Genomic DNA, 18,842 nt, shown 5'->3' on the forward strand with positions numbered 1-18,842 from the left:
CTATTAAAGTTTCATCATGAACACTTACCACGCTGCCGCTTTGGTCCTCCCTCTTTCTCCCTAGAAGATCGTTACAGAACCACCCACCACAACCGGACCAAGCAGCGTGGTAAAGGCAGCAGCAGCGATCGCAGGACTCCTGGACCTGGGAGGAAATTCTGGACGGCAAGGACCCTGGGCACAGGCTGGAGAGTATCGCGCCCCAAGGCTGAGCTGGAAGCAGCGAAAGCGGAGAGGCGGCGGGTATGAGGAGCACGAAAGCGCGGCTGGAATCCAGAGAGGCAGCCCCAAAAATGTATTGGTGGGGGCACACGGGGAGTGTGGCAAGCCAGGTAGGAGACCTGAGCCAACTCCCTGCTGCTTACCGTGGAGAGCGAGCGTACGGGCAGAACACCGTGTTATGCGGAAGAGCGCACGGTGTCTCCAGTACGTGTGCATAGCCCGGTGCGATACATAGCAGCGCCTCGTATCGGCCGGGCTAGAGATGGGCATCGAGCCAGGTGCCATGAAGCCGGCTCTACGCATCTGTCTCCAGTGCGTCTCCTCGGGCCGGGGTACATGGCCACCAGCCCTACGCATGGTGTCTCCTGTACGTGTGCATAGCCCATTGCGGCCTATTCCACCTCGCCGCACTGGCAATGGCTACGATGAGCATTCAGCCAGGTAGGGTTGGGCAGGCTCGGTGCTCGAGACCTGTAGAGGCTCCACGGTCCGGTCTATCCGGTGCCTTCTCCACGCACCAGTCCTCCTGTGGCAGCCCACGTACCAGTCTCCTGTGGCAGCACCTCGCACCAGCCCTCCGGTGCCGGCACCACGTACCAGGCCTCCAGTTCCTGCACCCCGCACTCCCCTGAGGTGCGTGTTCCCAGCCCGGTACCACCAGTTCCGGCACTACGCACCAGGCCTACTGTGCGCCTCCCGGTCCAGTATGCCCTGTTTCTGCTCCCCGCACTCGCCCAGAGGTGCGTGTCCCCAGCCCGTATCACCAGTTCCGGCACCACGCACCAGGCCTACTGTGCGCCTCAGCACGCCAGAGTCTTCCGTCTTCCAGCGCCGCCTGAAGCCGCCCGTCTGTCCGGAGCCGCCTGAGCCGCCCGTCTGTCCGGAGCCGCCTGAGCCGCCCGTCTGTCCGGAGCCGCCAGAGCCGCCCGTCGGTCCGGAGCCGCCAGAGCCGCCCGTCGGTCCGGAGCCGCCCTCGGTCCGGAGCCGCCCCTCGGTCCAGTGGGGCCTTTAGTAGGGTTGCCAGTCCTAGGTTGCCGGCGAGGGTCGCCGCTCTAAAGACGCTACTGAAGCGGACTAAGACTATGGGGAGTGGGGTCCACGTCCACGTCCACACGGAACTGTTTCGGTTTTCGTTCGTTCAGTTTATTGTTTGTATTTCAGTGTTCAGTTTGTTCTATTAAAGTTTCATCATGAACACTTGCCATGCTGCGCTTTGGTCCTCCTCTCTTTCTTCTCCCAAAGAAGATCGTTACACATTCATCATTTCACATAATTTCAATAATTTTTGGTGAGAATGATAAGAGTGTGTCGCTTACTAGTGTCAAAGTGTGTCAAAGTGATAACAGTGTCAAAGTGATAACAGTTTAAGAAAATAAGGAGGTATTTAGTCCTTGCCTCTTGGGTTATGCGTGTGTGTGTGTGAGTGTGTGTGCATGTGTGTGCATGCGTGTGTGTGTGTGTGTGTCAGACCCTGAGAACAGTGTACAGTAGTCTCTGAATCCTTACAGCTGAGGCTGGTCTCTGTTTGTGTGTATTGTTGTGAATACAGTGACCTAATTGTTGGCACAATTCTAAGCGTTGCATACTCAGTTGCCTGCAAAGCCTACAGACACAACGGTGACTTACTATTCAATGCCAAAATCAGCTAAAGAGCTCATGAAGCCATTGCAGATGTCATAACTCTCCTGTGACGATCTGAATAATCCTTCCAAAGTTGAACCCACCAGAGGGGGACTGTCATAAYTCTCCWGTGACGATCTGAAGGATCAGGTTACAGTGGGTCCTCTCTACAGYGTGTTCTYTCTCTCGTAGAGGGGGAGAGCGGGAAGTCGGCTGTTTTATGGTGGTCATAAAATACGCTGCCCCTATGCTCTGTAGTGTTTGAGATTGGAATGTAAACTGTGGAACACAGAGAGACCCTTGGACATCAAAAGTTTGAATAATTAAACAATATTTCTATTGTTAAGAATGTGTGAGTGGTCCGTGGACACTTAAAGGGACAGTCACGAAGAGTGTTTCATTTGGTGATCTCATGAAGGACAGGAAACACACATAACTGTATCTCTTAAAGTGTACATTTCCCAGCAGTCAGGTTTACATCAAAATATTGTGAAACATATGTGATTAAACATGAAACTATTTGTGAAAAGATGTAATGTGATGTTAACCTTCTAAATGAGAGTATGGATTGTCATATAAAGTTTGACTAGTCAGTGGCCACACCGCCGTGAGCCCAGACATCACATTAGGCGTCATAGAACTGCCCCTTCTTMMACAGAGTATAAAACCCACTTCCTACGAAATTTCCATTAGGCCAGAAAATATGGAGCTGACGCTACATGTTGAAATGGTTAATAACTAAACCTCTATAGGCCACGGAGACCATACTGCTGTAGTTTTGGCTACACGGCTGGAAATGGTTAAACTCTGAGACTATCGATCACTACAGGATAAGAGTAAATCCTAGACGTATAATTACTAGTCTGCAGCTGGAAATTATGTAAGTCTAGGACAAGAATACCGACAACCGACAAAACATCTATTCTATGCGACAACCATGAGTACGCTTGACGTATCCATTATGAACACAACCAGAGACTTTCTGTTGATTGACTCTCCAGCARACGGACCGGATTCCAACAGAGAAGACAACAACGACATACGGGCGTAAATATATACATTGCAATTATTCTCGAATGAGCGGTGGTTCATGTGCAAAGGATTAGCATTTCAATTAATATAATTATTAACTGTGTGTAGTGAATCCATTTTGTCTTTCCCGCTCTTTCTCAGTCCCCACCCTTCCTTTGTCTACCAAGCCGTCATATCGGCTTTGTCTGCTAGGGACTTTTTCTTTGTATCATGTAGTAACCCAAATATCTACTGTTTGTTTGTTATGTAATTCTGTGTGATTATTTAGTTAGTTAGTAAATAAATAATTAAGCCAATTTGTATATCGCTGATTCATGATTTAGGCTAGGGTTCGTGCAGATATACAAGGGTTTGTGACGTGCAGTAATGAGAACTGATGAGGTAATAATAATACATTAATGAGAATGACTAATCAATAAGATATGAAAATATCTGAAGAGTTATATTTGGGAAATTGACACTTTGTAAACATAATTTTTCCGTGGTGCCCCGACTTCCTAGTTAATTAAAGTTACATGATTAGTTTAATCGCGTAATTAAATTACACATAGAGAATTGATTTGATAAAATAACAGTCTTCACTTTTAATGATAGTCCAGACACGACACAGAGAATGTAATACTACTTGTTCACTCAGTCTGCACCAACTGCTTCACATTAGACACAGAAGGCAGAATATCCAGACACTAGGAATGTAGTTAGATGAGTATCACTTACGATGCCTTATGCTGTGGCACAAAGTATACTATATAAAGTTAAATTGAACCTCTCAACATGTTTCAAGTTCCCAATGTATAATCACATTCATTGTTAACACTGAGGATTTTGCCTCTGTATAAATGGCAGCCTTGGGGCTCTGCGTGGCAGTTACAGTAGCTTGATGGTCACTACAGAGGGTGACTGTTGTATTGAGGTTGACGTGTTGTATTGAGTGATACTGATAAGAAACAACCTCTTCTCTAACATGTCCTCCTTGTCTTGTTCTGTCAAAGTTTCCACAGCTTCGGGGCACACTGCGTCCCACAGGACAGCTTCGGGGCACCACTGCGTCCCACAGGACAGCTCAGAGATGTCAATATTAGATTCAAAGTTAACAGTAACAAACTCTGGTTGAACTGTCGTGGCATGGATACCCTCATCATGAAAGAGGCCTTTGATTCGCATGGCCACATCCATGTAGGAAGCTGGGTCTAGACATTTGATGTGTGCCGTGGCAATGATCCTGCTCCCTGCCAGCTGCCAGATGTGTAGGTCGTGGACAGCCAACACACCATCCAGGCCCCTGAGCCTCCCCAGCAGCTGGGGCATGTCTATCTGTTTAGGAACAGTCTGCAGGAGGAKGAGGACTGACTCCTTCAGGAGAGGGAAGGTGGTATAGAGTAAGAAGCCCACCATAATGATGCAGAGTGTGGAGTCGAGGTAGAGCACCCAGCAAGGGCCAGCGAGGTGCACTGTAGTCTGGGTACTACTACCAAGCATGGTGATCAGTGTAACATTGACATGTTGTTGGTGGTGGTCAGTGTAGTCGTGGCTGTTGTAGCATGGGTTGACACAGGTCTCTCCAGCATGGCAAGGCTKCCACACGTAGGTGAAGGTGAGAGCGTTGACCACAACGATGACAGAGCCGAGGGCATCACCCAGCACGTGAAGGAAGACACCCTGCATGTTGAGCTGTGAAGCAGAGTCATGATGGCTCTCGTTCCAATCCTCCAGGGTGATGTCCTTCATGTGGACYACAAGGTTGTCCTTATYGGGGATTTCTGTGGAGTATTGAACATAAAAGACCTGATTTGGTGATAACATATGACATGGAGTACAAGGAGTAGAATGTTAACACAAATACACTGGTACCCAGGCTAAGCATAAGAATCCTGAATGATGAATAATACAGGCCTTTATATATGCCTACCCTCATTTTCCCTCTAACTATTAGGCTACCTTGTGTTCATCTACAAACAGATTAGGGCAACATATTAGACCAGCAGGTAGCTTAGCAGTTAAGAGCRATAGGCCATTAACCAAAAGGTTGCTGGTTTGAATCCCTGAGCTGGTGAAAAATCTTTCAATGTGCCCTTGAGCAAGGTGCTTAACCCTAATTGCTCATGTAAGTTGCTCTGGATAAGAGTGTCTACTAAAAATCTAATACAAATTAATTTGCAGGATTGTGACCTCTGTTGGATTTTTAACTAACATGCTAGCAGTTACCATAGACTTCCAGTCATTGCGCTAACGCTAGTTAGCAACGTCCTTCAAATTGCACGCAGAGACATAAAAATGCCATCCACGAGTTCATCTGACTCTGGACAAGTAGATAAAGGGCTTCACTGCCAAAATCCTGAAGTATCACTTTAAACAGTGGTATATTAATTTCCCTTCACTAAACGTTGTGTTAATTGATGATCACAAAGAACATTACTCATACAGCTACAATTATCAAACAACTACAGAAGAAAAGGTAAATAGAACAGACATACCGTGATCTCCTCCTGGACCTGCTCTGAGATCCCCTGTCTTCAGACTGCAATTAAACAGGATAGGCCTACTGGTCTCATCTTCAAAGGATTCTCTCCCTACTCTCTCGGATTTGTGAAGTTTGTTAATTCCACGAGAGCCACCATGCGAGTGACCGTGTCCTGCGTGTTCGTGGAACAACAAAAGACCGAGCATGTTTACAAGAAGTCCCGCAGCTCCAACTCCAATAACCACTCGGGGACTTTCAATCTCGTGAGGCACTGTGAACCGCTCGACTGCCTCAATACTGATGGTAAAGCACATGGCAGTTAGGAATACGGCATTGACTAGAGCACCCATCACTTCTGCTCTGATCCATCCGAAAGTATTTTGACTCGTTGCTTGAGTTTTCTCAGAGAAGTGCACAGCAATAAGGGCCACAACCAGGGCAATGACACCCGGCAGCATATGGAAAGAGTATGACAGCATTGACAGGGAAGCAGTTATACGGCTGACGACAACTTCAACGATGAAAAACGCAAAAGTAATGGACAGCATGCAGAGCAGTCGGAGACGATTTCGTTCCCAAGCCATTTTCACCGCAGCAATACAACAGTCGAACAAAAATTAGTCGAGTATCTTCAAACTATCTCGCGAGTTGTAGTGGCAAACCCGTTGTCCATTGGCAAACTAGCACCATGGACAGCAACCAAAACGGTCGCCAGGGGCAACTTGCAGAAGCAACGGCTTGTTTCCCTCGTGCTCCATTGACAAAATGGCATGCAACAATGTTAGTAACTATATGTTCTTAAATGTGATGTTTTGGTGCCTCTTGGGGAATTAAGAAAGCTGATTGAGGACCTTATTACTGATGAATGTGTTTTTTTTATGACCATGTTTTTCTTTTTACTTGCATTTATATTTTGATGTGTGTATTTTCTGTAATTTATGTAATTCAGGGCTTATCTGTAAAAGAGACCTTGGTGTCAGACTCCCTGATAAAATAAAGGTTAAATAAAATACAAAACGTTACACAACTGAAGTGGATTAGTGCTGTTTGCTGAGAGCTGATGCACCAAAATAATCATCMATTTATTACACTTTTTTTTTGCAGTATTTGATGAAGTTTCAATTTGTTAGTTCGTATAAATCACAAATTACACAATCTATCAKATGGGTCTAGTTAGGCTATATGTTGATTATCAACATTTATTTTCATTTCACCACCAGAAGGTGGTGGCAAAAGACAACTACGAGAGATGTTTGAGATGCTGTTCTCTGTTCGTCTGTATTTCCAGCTGGCGTTGCTCTCGTCTCKTGAGGAGGAGGACACTGATATTCGCTGTCAAGTATTTGACCAATAAGGGGGCAGGAAGTAGGGCCTATCGGTCATGGATAGCAAAATGGGCCCAATCAGATGTTAATACTCCACATAGCAACCCCAATCACAGCTGAAGGGGGGCTTGGTCGTGAAGGTGTAGTAGTGGTTACCCCTCCCCCTCTAAACTGTCTTGTTTTGACACATTTTTGTTTTGCTTGACAAGCTAACCCATTTTTTTTCAATCAAAGCTAGCTGGTCAACACCACATTGAAACCATATATAGCTAGCTACATGTGTTTCTGTAATTTCAAACGATCTAAGTAATGTTGCTGATGTGCTAGCCAGCAAGTGTATCGTTGGGCACATTTGGAATACAATGCCATCTTCGATGGAAGGATCTTCTAGAGAAGGTGAACCGTTTACTGTGAAACATGAGCTGAAAAATGGTAAGTTGTCCAGCTAGCTATATTTCTAACTAGCTAACGTTAGATAATAATGTGAGATGAATTTATCTAGCTACTAAAAGTGCTGATGGTGATTAACGTTACCTAGCTAAATAACCGGTTAGCTAGTTAATGAAATGGCAACGGTTAGCTAACTTAGCTAGCTACAGTAGCTAACGTTACTCTGCCGCTGGGATTTGCAAGTGCTGTCTGTCAAATCCAAAAAGGCAGGTAAAGTGTCAAGCCATGCAATTTSCTAAGCAAACTAAGTTAACTTGACCGTCGCCATGCAGGCTCGTGTTTTAAAACTGTGACATTAGTTATCATTCAGTCCAAAATGACAAATACAAAACATCAAACATTAGTAAGAAGTAGAAGACCGACGAGCGCTTGACAGGGGAGTGTTGGCCAATAGTTCATGTTTGCTAGCTAGCTGTATGTGTAAGCCTGTTTACCATTCGTGGCGGTAGTTACATAACAGTAGTAGGTAATATGCCTATTCGCGTCTTGTGTTCCCGCCATGGTGGTTGTTTTGTTCGGCTGTCATTATTCCATGGATGTCAGGCGCGAGAACCTTGAGYGAGACCTGTCATCTGAGTTGCATCTTCAGTTGTTGAATACACTGCCCTGTCTGTCTTTCAAGTTTCCATTATCCCACCCTATCAAGCATTTTGGAGGATGTCACAATGTAATCATTTATTGCAAGTAAAATTGAAATGTTTTCTTTTGCTACTAAGAATGTCATCTTTATTTGCTTCATGTGATGTTACTCTGAATATGCCGACCAATGCTTGACAGTGTAATTACTATTAATTGATAGTCATATCCATGATCCAACATACATATGAATACTTAATTACAGCATTTTCCAAAGCTTGCCTCTAGCTCACTTCACTAAGCGTTGAGATCGCAGCGACTGTAAAGTAAAAAACAGCCCTCTGAGGAAAGCCTGTATAGTGAAGGGCACCTCACCACCAATGCATCCATCCTAGTAACACACATGCACATACACTCCAATTAAACAAGATAAATAGAGGATGCGTCCCTGTGAGGTTCTCGAGGCACATCATTCTGTTTCCTCTAGATAGGAAGGTGGCCCCATTTCTGCCAAATATCTATCTACGATGCTAGCTCAATCTCAGCACTATGCAGCCTCAGTCCACACTGTGTGAGAGTGATGTGCATGGGCTTACTAGGCTAAGGCTACATACAAGCTTCCCTCTCTCACCTCTCCCTGTCTCTATCTCTTATCTCTTATCTCTCCTCTCTTATCTCTTCTCTCTTATCTCTCCTCTCTCTTATCTTTCCTGTCTTTCTATCTCTCTCTCGCTTGCTCTTGCTCTCTCTCTGCCCTTAATGTGTTTGTGCACAAAGCATTAGTAGCCATCATGGTTGATCTCTCTCTCTCTCGCACTCTCTCACACTCTCTCTCTCACTCTCTCTCCCCTCCCCCTCCCCTTAATGTGTTTGTGCACAAAGCATTAGTAGCCAACATTGTTGATATCTCTCTCTCTCGCTCTCCCCCACTCCCCTCCCCTTAATGTGTATGTGCACAAAGCATTATCAGCCATCATTGTTGATATCTGCATGCAAAGTGTAGTGATCTATTCCAGGCTGTGTCTGAATATAATATGCCCCTGTTCTAGATTAGAGGTCAGTTTAATTGGTACCAATGCTTTAGCCAGCTGTAAAAACACAGAAAGAAGTTATCATGCAGGAACCCAGGAGGAATAATAAATAAATAAAGCGTTTTTTCAAAAACAGGGGTGTTGAAGAGAGAGAAATAAATTGGCTGGCTGAAAATAGTATATATATTTTTCGCTCACAGCTGTGTCTGTTTTCTGCTTTAGATAGGAAGGACTGCTGTAGCACAGGCTATTTAGCCTGTTTTGTTACAATGTGCCCTGTCCTTGAATGTTGTTTTAATGGGTGAAGTTGCATCACACATGTTCTGTTCTCATACACTAGGTGGCTTCCCAGTTTATAATTCACTGAGCATTGACCTCTGACCTTGCCTTTAATGATCATCATCAATCTGTGGGTCATGTGTTTGTATGAGTCTTGTGCATGAGTGTTGATTTTAAGGATGGACCGAGGACTCAAGTCTCCACAAAATATACAGTCCCGTGCAAAAATATTGAGACCCCTTGGATTTCTTCACAGTTTATTGTGTTAGAAAGTGGGATTAAAATTGATTTAATTGTAAAAAAAAATGTCAACAATCTACACAAAAAAGTAAAAATATACACCTACTCATTCAAGGTTTATTTTTTATTTTTACTATTTTCTACAGTTAATGTTGAGATGTGTCTGTTACTTGAACTTTGCAATTTCTGAGGCTGGTAACTCTGCTGCAGAGGATAAGTTCATTAGAGGTAACTCTGGGTCTTCCATTCCTGTGGCGTTCCTCATGAGAGCTAGTTTCATCATAGCGCTTTATGGTTTTTGCGACTGCACTTGAAGAAACTTTCAAAGTTCTTGAAATGTTCCGTATTGACTGACCTTCATGTTTTAAAGTAATGATGGACTGTCGTTTCTCTTTGCTTATTTGAGCTGTTCTTGCCATAATATGGACTTGGTCTTTTACCAAATAGGGCTATCTTCTGTATACCACCGCTACCTTGTCACAACACAACTGATTGGCTCAAACACATTAAGAAGGAAAGAAATTACACAAATTAACTTTTAACAAGGCACACCTGTTATTTGAAATGCATTCTTGGTGACTTCCTCATGAAGCTGGTTGAGAGAATGCCAAGAGTACAAAGCTGTCATCAAGGCAAAGGGTGGCTACTTTGAAGAATCTAAAATATACTTTGATTTGTTTAACACTTTTTTTGGTTACTACATGATTCCATATGTGTTATTTCATAGTTTTGATGTCTTCACTATTATTCTACAATGTAGAAGATACTAAAGAAAAGAAAAAACCTTGAATGAGTTGGTGTGTCCAGACTTTTGACTAGTACTGTGTATTAGCATTTTCATGCTTCATATCCAAATCATCTATAAGTAACATCATTGAGATTTGAATATACATTTTTGATGATTTGGACATGAAGTGTGAAAATGCGAATATAGGTACAATTTACTTGCATTGGATTTGTGCTAAAAAGATAGCATTTGAAACATTGGACAATAAAAGCAAAGCATGGATTTCTGTCATACCTTGTCCAAAAACTGCTTACAGAGCAGCTGTAAAATAACAATAGCAAGACTATATACAGGGGGGTACCGGTACAGAGTCAATGTGCGGGGGCACCGGTTAGTCAAGGTAATTGAGGTAATATGTACATGTAGGTAGAGTTATTAAAGTGACTATGCATAGATAACAACAACAACAACAACAACAACAACAACAGAGTAGCAGCGGTGTAAAAGATGGGGTTGGGGAGCAATGTAAATAGTCTGGGTAGCCATTAAATTAGATGTTCAGGAGTCTTATGGCGTCGGGGTAGAAGCTTTTTAGAAGCCTCTTGGACCTAGACTTGGAGCTCCGATACTGCTTGCCGTGCGGTAGCAGAGAAAACAGTCTATGACTTGGGTGGCTGGAGGCTTTGACAATTTTTACGGGCCTTCCTATGACACCGCCTGGAATAGAGGTCCTGGATGGCAGGAAGCTTTGCCACAGTGATGTACTGGGACGTACGCACTACCCTCTGTAGTGCCTTGCGGTCAGAGGCCTAGCAGTTGCCATACCAGGCAGTGATGCAACCAGTCAGGATGCTCTCGATGGTGCAGCTGTAGAACCTTTTGAGGATCTGAGAACCCATGCCAAATCTTTTCAGTCTCCTGAGGGGGAATAGGTTTTGTCGTGCCCTCTTCATGACTGTCTTGGTGTGCTTGGACCATGTTAGTTTGTTGGTAATGTGGACACCAAGGAACTTGAAGCTCACAACCTGCTCCACTACAGCCCCGTTGATGAGAATGGGGGCGTGCTCGGTCCTCTTTTTCCTGTAGTCCACAATCATCTCCTTTGTCTTGATCACGTTGAGGGAGAGGTTGTTGTCCTGGCACCACACGGCCAGGTCTCTGACCTCCTCCCTATAGGCTGTCTCGTCGTTGTCGATGATCAGGCCTACCACTGTTGTGTCATCGGCAAACTTAATGATGGTGTTGGAGTCATGCCTGGCCGTGAACAGGGAAGGACAGGAGGGGACTGAGCAGCACCTGAGGGCCCTGTGTTGAGGATCAGCGTGGCGGTGTGTTGTTACCTACCCTTACACCTGTGGGCGTCCTGTCAGGAAGCCCAGGATCCAGTTGCAGAGGGAGGTGTTTAGTCCCAGGGTCCTTAGTTATTGATGAGCTTTGAGGGCACTATGGTGTTGAATGCTGAGCTGTAGTCAATGAATAGCATTCTCACATAGGTGTTCCTTTTGTGCAGGTGGGTAAGGGAAGTTGTGGAGTGCAATAGAGATTGCATCATCTGTGGATCTTGTTAGGGCGGTATGCAAATTGAAGTGGGTCTAGGGTTTCTGGGATAATGGTGTTGATGTGAGCCATGACAGCCTTTCAAAGCACTTCATGGCTACAGATGTGAGTGCTATGGGTCGAGTAGTCATTTGTGGCAGGTTACCTTAGTGTTCTTGGGCACAGGGACTATGGTGGTCTGCTTAAAACATGTTGGGTGTTACAGACTCGACAGGGAGGGGTGAAAATGTCAGTGAAGACACTTGCCAGTTAGTCAGCACATGCTCGCAGTAACGTCCTAGTAACCATCTGGCCCTCCGGCCTTGTGAATGTTGACTGTTTAAAGTCTTACTTACATCGGCTGCGGAGAAGCGTGATCACACAGTCTTCCGGAACAGCTGGTGCTCTCATGCATTTTTCAGTGTTATTTTCCTCGAAGCGAGCATAGAGAGTAGTTTAGCCTTCGTCTGGTAGGCTCGTGTCACTGGGCAGCTCTCGCTGTGCTTCCCTTTGTAGTCTGTAATGGTTGAGCAAGCTGCCGCAAATATATTCCATATTTATCGTAATACACATCCGATGAGCATCAGAGCAGGTGTAGTTCGATCTTTGTCCTGTAATGACGCTTTGCCTGTTTGATGGTTCGTCGGAGGGCATAGCGGGATTTCTTATAAGCTTCCGGGTTAGAGTCCCGCTCCTTGAAAGTGGCAGCTCTAGCTTTTAGCTCAGTGCTGATGTTGCCTGTAATCCATGGATTCTGGTTGGGGTATATACGTACGGTCACTGTGGGGATGATGTCATCGATGCACTTATTGATGAAGCCAATGACTGTGGTGTACTCCTCAAAGACATCGGAGGAATCCCAGTACATATTCCAGTCTGTGCTAACAAAACATTCCTCTAGCTTAGCATCTGCTCCATCTGACCACTTTTTATTGACCGAGTCACTGGTGCTTCCTGCTTAAATTTTTGCTTGTAAGCAGGAATCAGGAGGATAGAATTATGGTCAGATTTGCCAAATGGAAGGCGAGTGAGAGCTTTGCATGCGTCTCTGTGTGTCGGGTAAAGGTGGTCCAGAGTTTTTTTYCCCCCTCTGGTTGCACATTTAACATGCTGATAGAAATTTGTTAAAATGGATTTAGGAGCCACTAGGAGCTCCTCCTCTGGGTGAGCGTTTTCCTGTTTGCTTATGGTGGAATACAGCTCATTGAGTGCTGTCTTAGTGCCAGCCTAAGTCTGTAGTGGTATGTAGACAGCTACAAAATATACAGATAAACTCTCTAGGTAGATAGTGTGGTCTACAGCTTATCATGAGATACTCTACCTCAGGCGAGCATAACTTCGAGACTTCCTTAGATATCGTGCACCTGCTGTTATTTTCAAAAATACATAGTCCGCCGCCCCCTGTCTTATCAGACACCGCTGTTCTATCCTGCCGACACAGCGTAAACCAGTTCTTTAAATATGCAAAAAGTGTTTTGTTTAATTTTGTTGAGCCAATTTCATTGGCTAAATTAAGTTAGAACTCTTWAAAAAAAAATTTGCTTCGTATTTATCGTTAGTTTATTGTTGCCATTTGTTGGTTAGGCCTACGGTAGGCACTCACTTTTTTGGTAATTGCTGCAATATAAGTCTGTTTTTAACTTTTTAAACCACTTCTGTAAATATGCAACAATTGTTTTGTTTCATTATTTTGAGCCATTTTCTTTGGCCAAATTAAGTTCCAACTGTAATGTTTGCCGCAATATAATATAATGACCGCTAGGTCTATCTGGCTACTATAGGGCTACTCGCACTCAAACCATGAAAAGGAAAAACCAAAGATGCCAAACTTAATTTAATGCTGCAATATAATAACCTTTTCACATTTCCCTATAAACAATGACTTGACTTACTTTTTGATATTCCCCTAATAAAGTAAAAATTTTGTGAATGTTTGATATTGTATGGCTATTATTAGGCTTACAAGTAGCTACTGCAGCTCTATGAAGGCATTGTGCAATGGTGCGCCAACTGACTCCAACAGGTGTGAAATAATGGTTTAGGCCAGGGCTATTCAACTGTAGTCCTGGGTTATTCAACTATAGCCCCTGCTATATTGTGAATCGAGAGTTACCTGTATAACAGAACACAGAGAGTGTTCTTTAATGAAAGCCTCACCAACATAATCCAGGTAGTCAGGCATTTCCCAGGACAACAGTCGAGGCCCCTTACTTTTTTCAATCTTTATCAATGACCTGCCACTGGCTCTGAGTAAAGCCTGTTTGTCTATGCATGCTTATGTGTGTGTGTGCCTTGGCAGCAGCTAATGGGGATATATAGTACATACAAATATTCTTACTGAGGGACAGATGTTTAAAAAGGTTAAATACAAGGGGGCAGGACATTTTCCACATGCGATTATTCTTCGGAAGAACTGTATAAATAAAAAAGCGGAAAGAAGTGGGAAAGAAGAAGTGTAGGGCGCTCAACCAATGTGAGTCGAGGTGCAACCCCAAAAATGTGATGATCATTGAAAAGTAAAAACCTCAACGCTCACTTTTTATTTAAACAAATATTAAAAGCTTCTTAAAAGTAATTAGGTAATTGTATAATCATCTGAAATCTGAGCATCTCAATAAATAATTAAAAGTTATGTCAAATCAGGCAATGCCAAATTCCAGTCTGAAGGAAGTATGCATTTCATTTCCCTCAGTCATTAGGTGCATTTATTTTGTCAAAATCCTTTCTAAAAAGTCCTTGTGAGCATCAGACAGGAAAATGGAGAGAGTCGTAGCTTTCAGGAATGGGGTCATAATATTTTGTAGCTTAAACCGTTCAAACACGAGCTAAATTCGTATGAAGAAAAAATAATCAACATAGGTGCTAAAAAGCGTCAGAAACCACACTAAAGACAACCACAATAGTGGATTTTGGCCGGGATTTGTTTACAGATCTTTTGTTAATGTTCAGAATTGATCGAATGACCAGTCTACCTTAATAAACGGGCCGGATCTGGCTCGCATGCCGGCAGTTGAATAGCCCTGGTTTAGGCCTACCGGAGTTACTCCTTTAATCTAACAATATAATGCTTATCTTTATAAAAATATATTCTTATCGAAAATGTTTGAATTAGTCTCCTTCTGTATGCCCATATCTGTACAGCAGTAGTAGCCTCTTTGATAAAGAAATGGGAACATGGTGCCGGCATATCTCTGTTTCCCTTGGTCTCTCTAGGGCTCGGCCTAAGCTTCTCTTCCTTTTTATATATGTTTTTTATTAAATGTTTTTATTGAATGTTTAAATCATACAATATACTTGCAGTGAAGCCGCTCAACAACCACATCACGTTTGTCATCTAACGGACTCCCATCCAGAGCGACACACAGAAGCAACCAGGATCAACGCCCCGCTCAAGGGCACGTCGACAGATCCCCCTACAAAGGCAAAAAACGGGGACCTGAAACTAGGGATCCATCAGCCACCGGCCCAGCTCCCAACCGCCAGCCCTCTAAGATCCCCCCCCCCCACAGTTCCTCATGAGCTGACCCTCAAACATCCGCCCCCCCCCCCAGATTAAAAAATAAATAATAGTAATAAAAAATATATATACTCCTTCCACCAAGAGCCCCCCATGCACCAACAAAATTAACACAAAGAGAGAAAAAAAGAGAAAGACAAATGAAAACAGAAAACAACAATGCAAAAAAACAAGAAAGACATCAAGGACAACAAAAATCATAACAACAAGGCCAAATGAATATGTTTGAGTGCATGTATAGCACTCTTTACCTGTGTGTGTGTCCGTGTATGTGCACATGTGCATGTGAATGAGAGTGTTTGTATATGCATGTGTACAAACTCCTGTATGGCATCAGCCTCAGGCAAACCGGCATTAGCTGTAAAAACACTACCCTCAGTTTCATTCAAACTTACTTTTTGTGTTGTTTTATTTTTTACTTTATTTTTTAATACTTTTATCTTTGACCATCATTCTACCCCCGCCCAGCAACTCCACTCCCACTTGTCTCCAATTCCACATCCCAACCCTCAGCTTCCCTCAGCCCCTCCACCTTTCTCTGCTGGCCACCCTTTCAGATTTCTACACAACCATATATCTATGCTGTGATGTTTAACATAGATTGAAATTGTATCTAATCGAATAGAATCCACAGATTGCGAGTTGAAGTAAATACTTTTTACTCAGAGTATTAGTATATTATTAATTGACTGTCTCTCCAGATCTCCCAACAGTTCTATTTCTAGGGTCAATTTTAGATCAATGTTCTGTATTTTCAGCCATTCCTGAACCTGAGACCAGAAACAGGCTACCTGAGGGCAATACCAAAATAAATGTTCTATTGATTCTGTATCCTCACAACAAAATCTGCAGAGCTTCGATGATTGAATGCACCAAATATTCAAAATTTTGTTGGTGGCAAGAATTCTATATAATAATTTTAGCTGAAAAGCACAAAGTCTTGAATCTTGCGTTGTTTTATATATCAACTCATACACCATGTACCATGGAATTGGTACATCAAAAATCTCTTCCCAACTATTTTGCATTCTGTATGGCACAGCTGTCAACATCCTGGTCCTCAAATGAAACGGGTATACTTTCCTGTTTATGCTATTTTTATTCCTCTGACAGTTTTGATCCTTTAAATTGGGCAGACAGACCAGTTCCCTACCTCCTCCCGCTGCCACCTGCCTCCTCTGTTTTTGGGATAATGCTGTAATCAATTGGTTGTACTCTTGGATTGAGCAGACCTTCCCATACAATTAGTATTTTAGTATTTTATCAACCAGCACATTTGACTTCAGCCATAATATTTGTTGTAATATTTGTTCTATCTTTTCAGTGGGATGAAATTGAAGTTGTAGGCAGCTCCGCAATGCTTGTTTGAAAAGAGAGATACTTTGAAAAAAGTATCATTTTCAATTCATCGAAAATGAGACATGGCAATCTGCACAAAGGCCAKTTTTTTCTTATTAATCTACTTGAGAACCATTTAGGGTTCAAGTAAAACTTTTGAATAAGTGAAGCTTTTAGAGAGAGGTTTAGTGCTTTTATATTTAATAATCTCAACTCACCCAATTCATATTCATTATATAGATAGGCACGCTTTATTTTGTCTGGTTTAGCGTCCCAGATAAAGCGAAATATTTTTTGCTCATATGATTTGAAAAACGAATCATCAGGAGTAGGCAGCGCCATAAGTAAGTGAGTAAACTGAGATATGACTAAGGAGTTAATCAGGACAATTTTTTCATAAATAGACAGGTATTTACCTCTCCATGGTTTGTAATTGTATTTATTATGGATCCCCATTAGCTGCTGCCAAAGCAGCGGCTACAGTTCCTGGGATCCAGCAAAATTAAGGCAGTTTATACAATTTTAAAACATTACAATACTGTCACGCCCTGACCTTAGAGAGCCTTTTTATGTGTCTATTTTGATTTGGTCAGGGTGTGATTTGGGTGGGCATTCTATGTTCTTTATTTCTATGTTTTGTATTTCTTTGTTTCTGGCCGAGTGTGGTTCCCAATCAGAGGCAGCTGTCTATCGTTGTCTCTGATTGGGGATCATACTTAGGCAGCCCTTTTCCCTCCTTCTGTGTGGGATCTTGTTCTTTGTTTGTGTGCAGGGAGTTTGCACATCGAAGCTGTTCGGTCGTTGTATTCTTTATTGTTTTGTCCTGTCAAAGTTTCACTTCGTTATTAAATTATGTGGAACTCAAAGAACGCTGTGCCTTGGTCTCTTCCTTCCGAYCACACCCGTTACAAATACATTCACAGATTTCACAACRCTGTGTGCCCACAGGCCCCTACTCCACCACTACCACATACAGTAGGCTCCAAAATTACTGGCACCCCTGACTGGCAATGCACAAACAATACTTWAAAAAATATAAACAATATAATTATAGAGAAACTCAAAATACCAACATGTGAGAAATACTGTACTTTATTAATGTTTMAATGGAACCCACCAAAAACATACAATTATTTAATACAAAATACATTTCACAAAAATCAAGGTTTCATAATTATTGGCACTCCTCAYTTAGTACTTAGTGCAACCATCTCTGGCAAGGATAACTGCATGGTATTTTCCTGTAATGTTTGACAAGGTTAAGGAACACGTTTGTAGGGATTTTGAACCATTCCTCTATGCAGATACTTTCAAGATCCTTCACATTCTTGGGTTTGCGCTTATCAACTGCCCTCTTCAACTCAGCCCACAGGTTTTCGATTGGATTGAGGTCCGGTGACTGAGATGGCCATGGCAGAACATTGATTTTGTTGTCACAGAACCATTTCTGTGTGGATCTTGAGGTATGTTTTGGGTAATTGTCTTGTTGGATTGTCCACATACGGCCAAGTCCCAGCCTTCTGGCAGAGGCAACCAGATTGTCAGCCAAAATTGCCTGATACTTGGTGGAATTCATTATGCCATCAATCTTAACCAGTGCCTCTGGACCTCTGGAATTAAAACAGCCCCAAAACATCACTGACCCACCACCATATTTCACCGTGAGTATGAGGTGCCTCTCCTTGTATGCATCTCTGTTTYGACGCCAAACATGCCAATGCTGTATCTGACCAAAACGTTCAATTTTGGTATCATCTGACCAGAGCACCTTCTTCCAATCATAATTTAAATGACGTTTAGCAAACTCCAAGCGCTTGCGTCTGTGTCTTGGGGTCATTAAGGGCTTTCTTCTGGCAACCCTTCCAAAGAGCCTGTGGTTGTGGAGGTGGCGTCTGATGGTGCTTTTTTAAACCTGGCGACCCCAAGACGCCACCAAGGACTGCAATTCTTTCACAGTGATTATTGGGGGTTTTGTTGCTTTTCTCACAATCCTCCTCCCTATCCTGGGGGGCAAAATGCATTTACGTTCTCTACCCGTGAGGTTTTCAACTGTTCCATATCTTTAGAATKTTTWAATAATTGCCCTGACAGTGCTCATTCAATCGTTTGTGGATCTTCTTGTAGCCATTACCAGATTTATGAAGGTCTACGACCATCTGTCCATTTTGAACTGCCAGTTCTTTTCTTTTCTTCATGGTGTTGGATGACAAAGGGATATTGCATGTGTGTTACCTCATTTTTATACTCTAGTGAAAAAGGAAGTGATGCAATGGCTCTATATAGTTCCTTAACACTTAGATAAACTTAAATAATTGGAATTTAATTCCTGGTTTAATTTTGGTAGATGTTATTTGCAATAATATTTAAGGGTGCCATTAATTGTGARACTTTGATTTGGAGGACAATGATTTTTAATTAAATCAATACATGATTTTGGTGGGTTCCATTGAAACATTACAAAGTACAGTATTTTTCACATGTTTTTTTT

The 18,842-nt window shown here is 42.9% G+C and overlaps 1 protein-coding gene and 1 pseudogene across 1 annotated transcript in view; one reads left to right on the top strand and one right to left on the bottom strand.

Moving 5' to 3' along the window:
• Positions 1-3,741: 3,741 nt before the first annotated feature.
• On the bottom strand, positions 3,742-5,919 carry LOC112071014 (proton-coupled zinc antiporter SLC30A1 pseudogene; annotated as a pseudogene).
• Positions 5,920-6,854: 935 nt separating this feature from the next.
• Positions 6,855-18,842, top strand: part of LOC112071015 (ribosomal protein S6 kinase alpha-5-like) — a 67,749-nt gene continuing 55,761 nt past the window's right edge. Inside the window, exon 1 of the mRNA XM_024138466.1 lies at positions 6,855-7,092. Coding sequence (XP_023994234.1) covers positions 7,023-7,092 — 70 coding nt within the window. The 5' untranslated portion in view covers positions 6,855-7,022. The remainder of the gene's footprint in view (positions 7,093-18,842) is intronic.

The sequence above is a fragment of the Salvelinus sp. IW2-2015 genome, unplaced genomic scaffold (genome assembly GCF_002910315.2).
Source record: "Salvelinus sp. IW2-2015 unplaced genomic scaffold, ASM291031v2 Un_scaffold1493, whole genome shotgun sequence".
NCBI classification, from domain to species: domain Eukaryota; kingdom Metazoa; phylum Chordata; class Actinopteri; order Salmoniformes; family Salmonidae; genus Salvelinus; species Salvelinus sp. IW2-2015.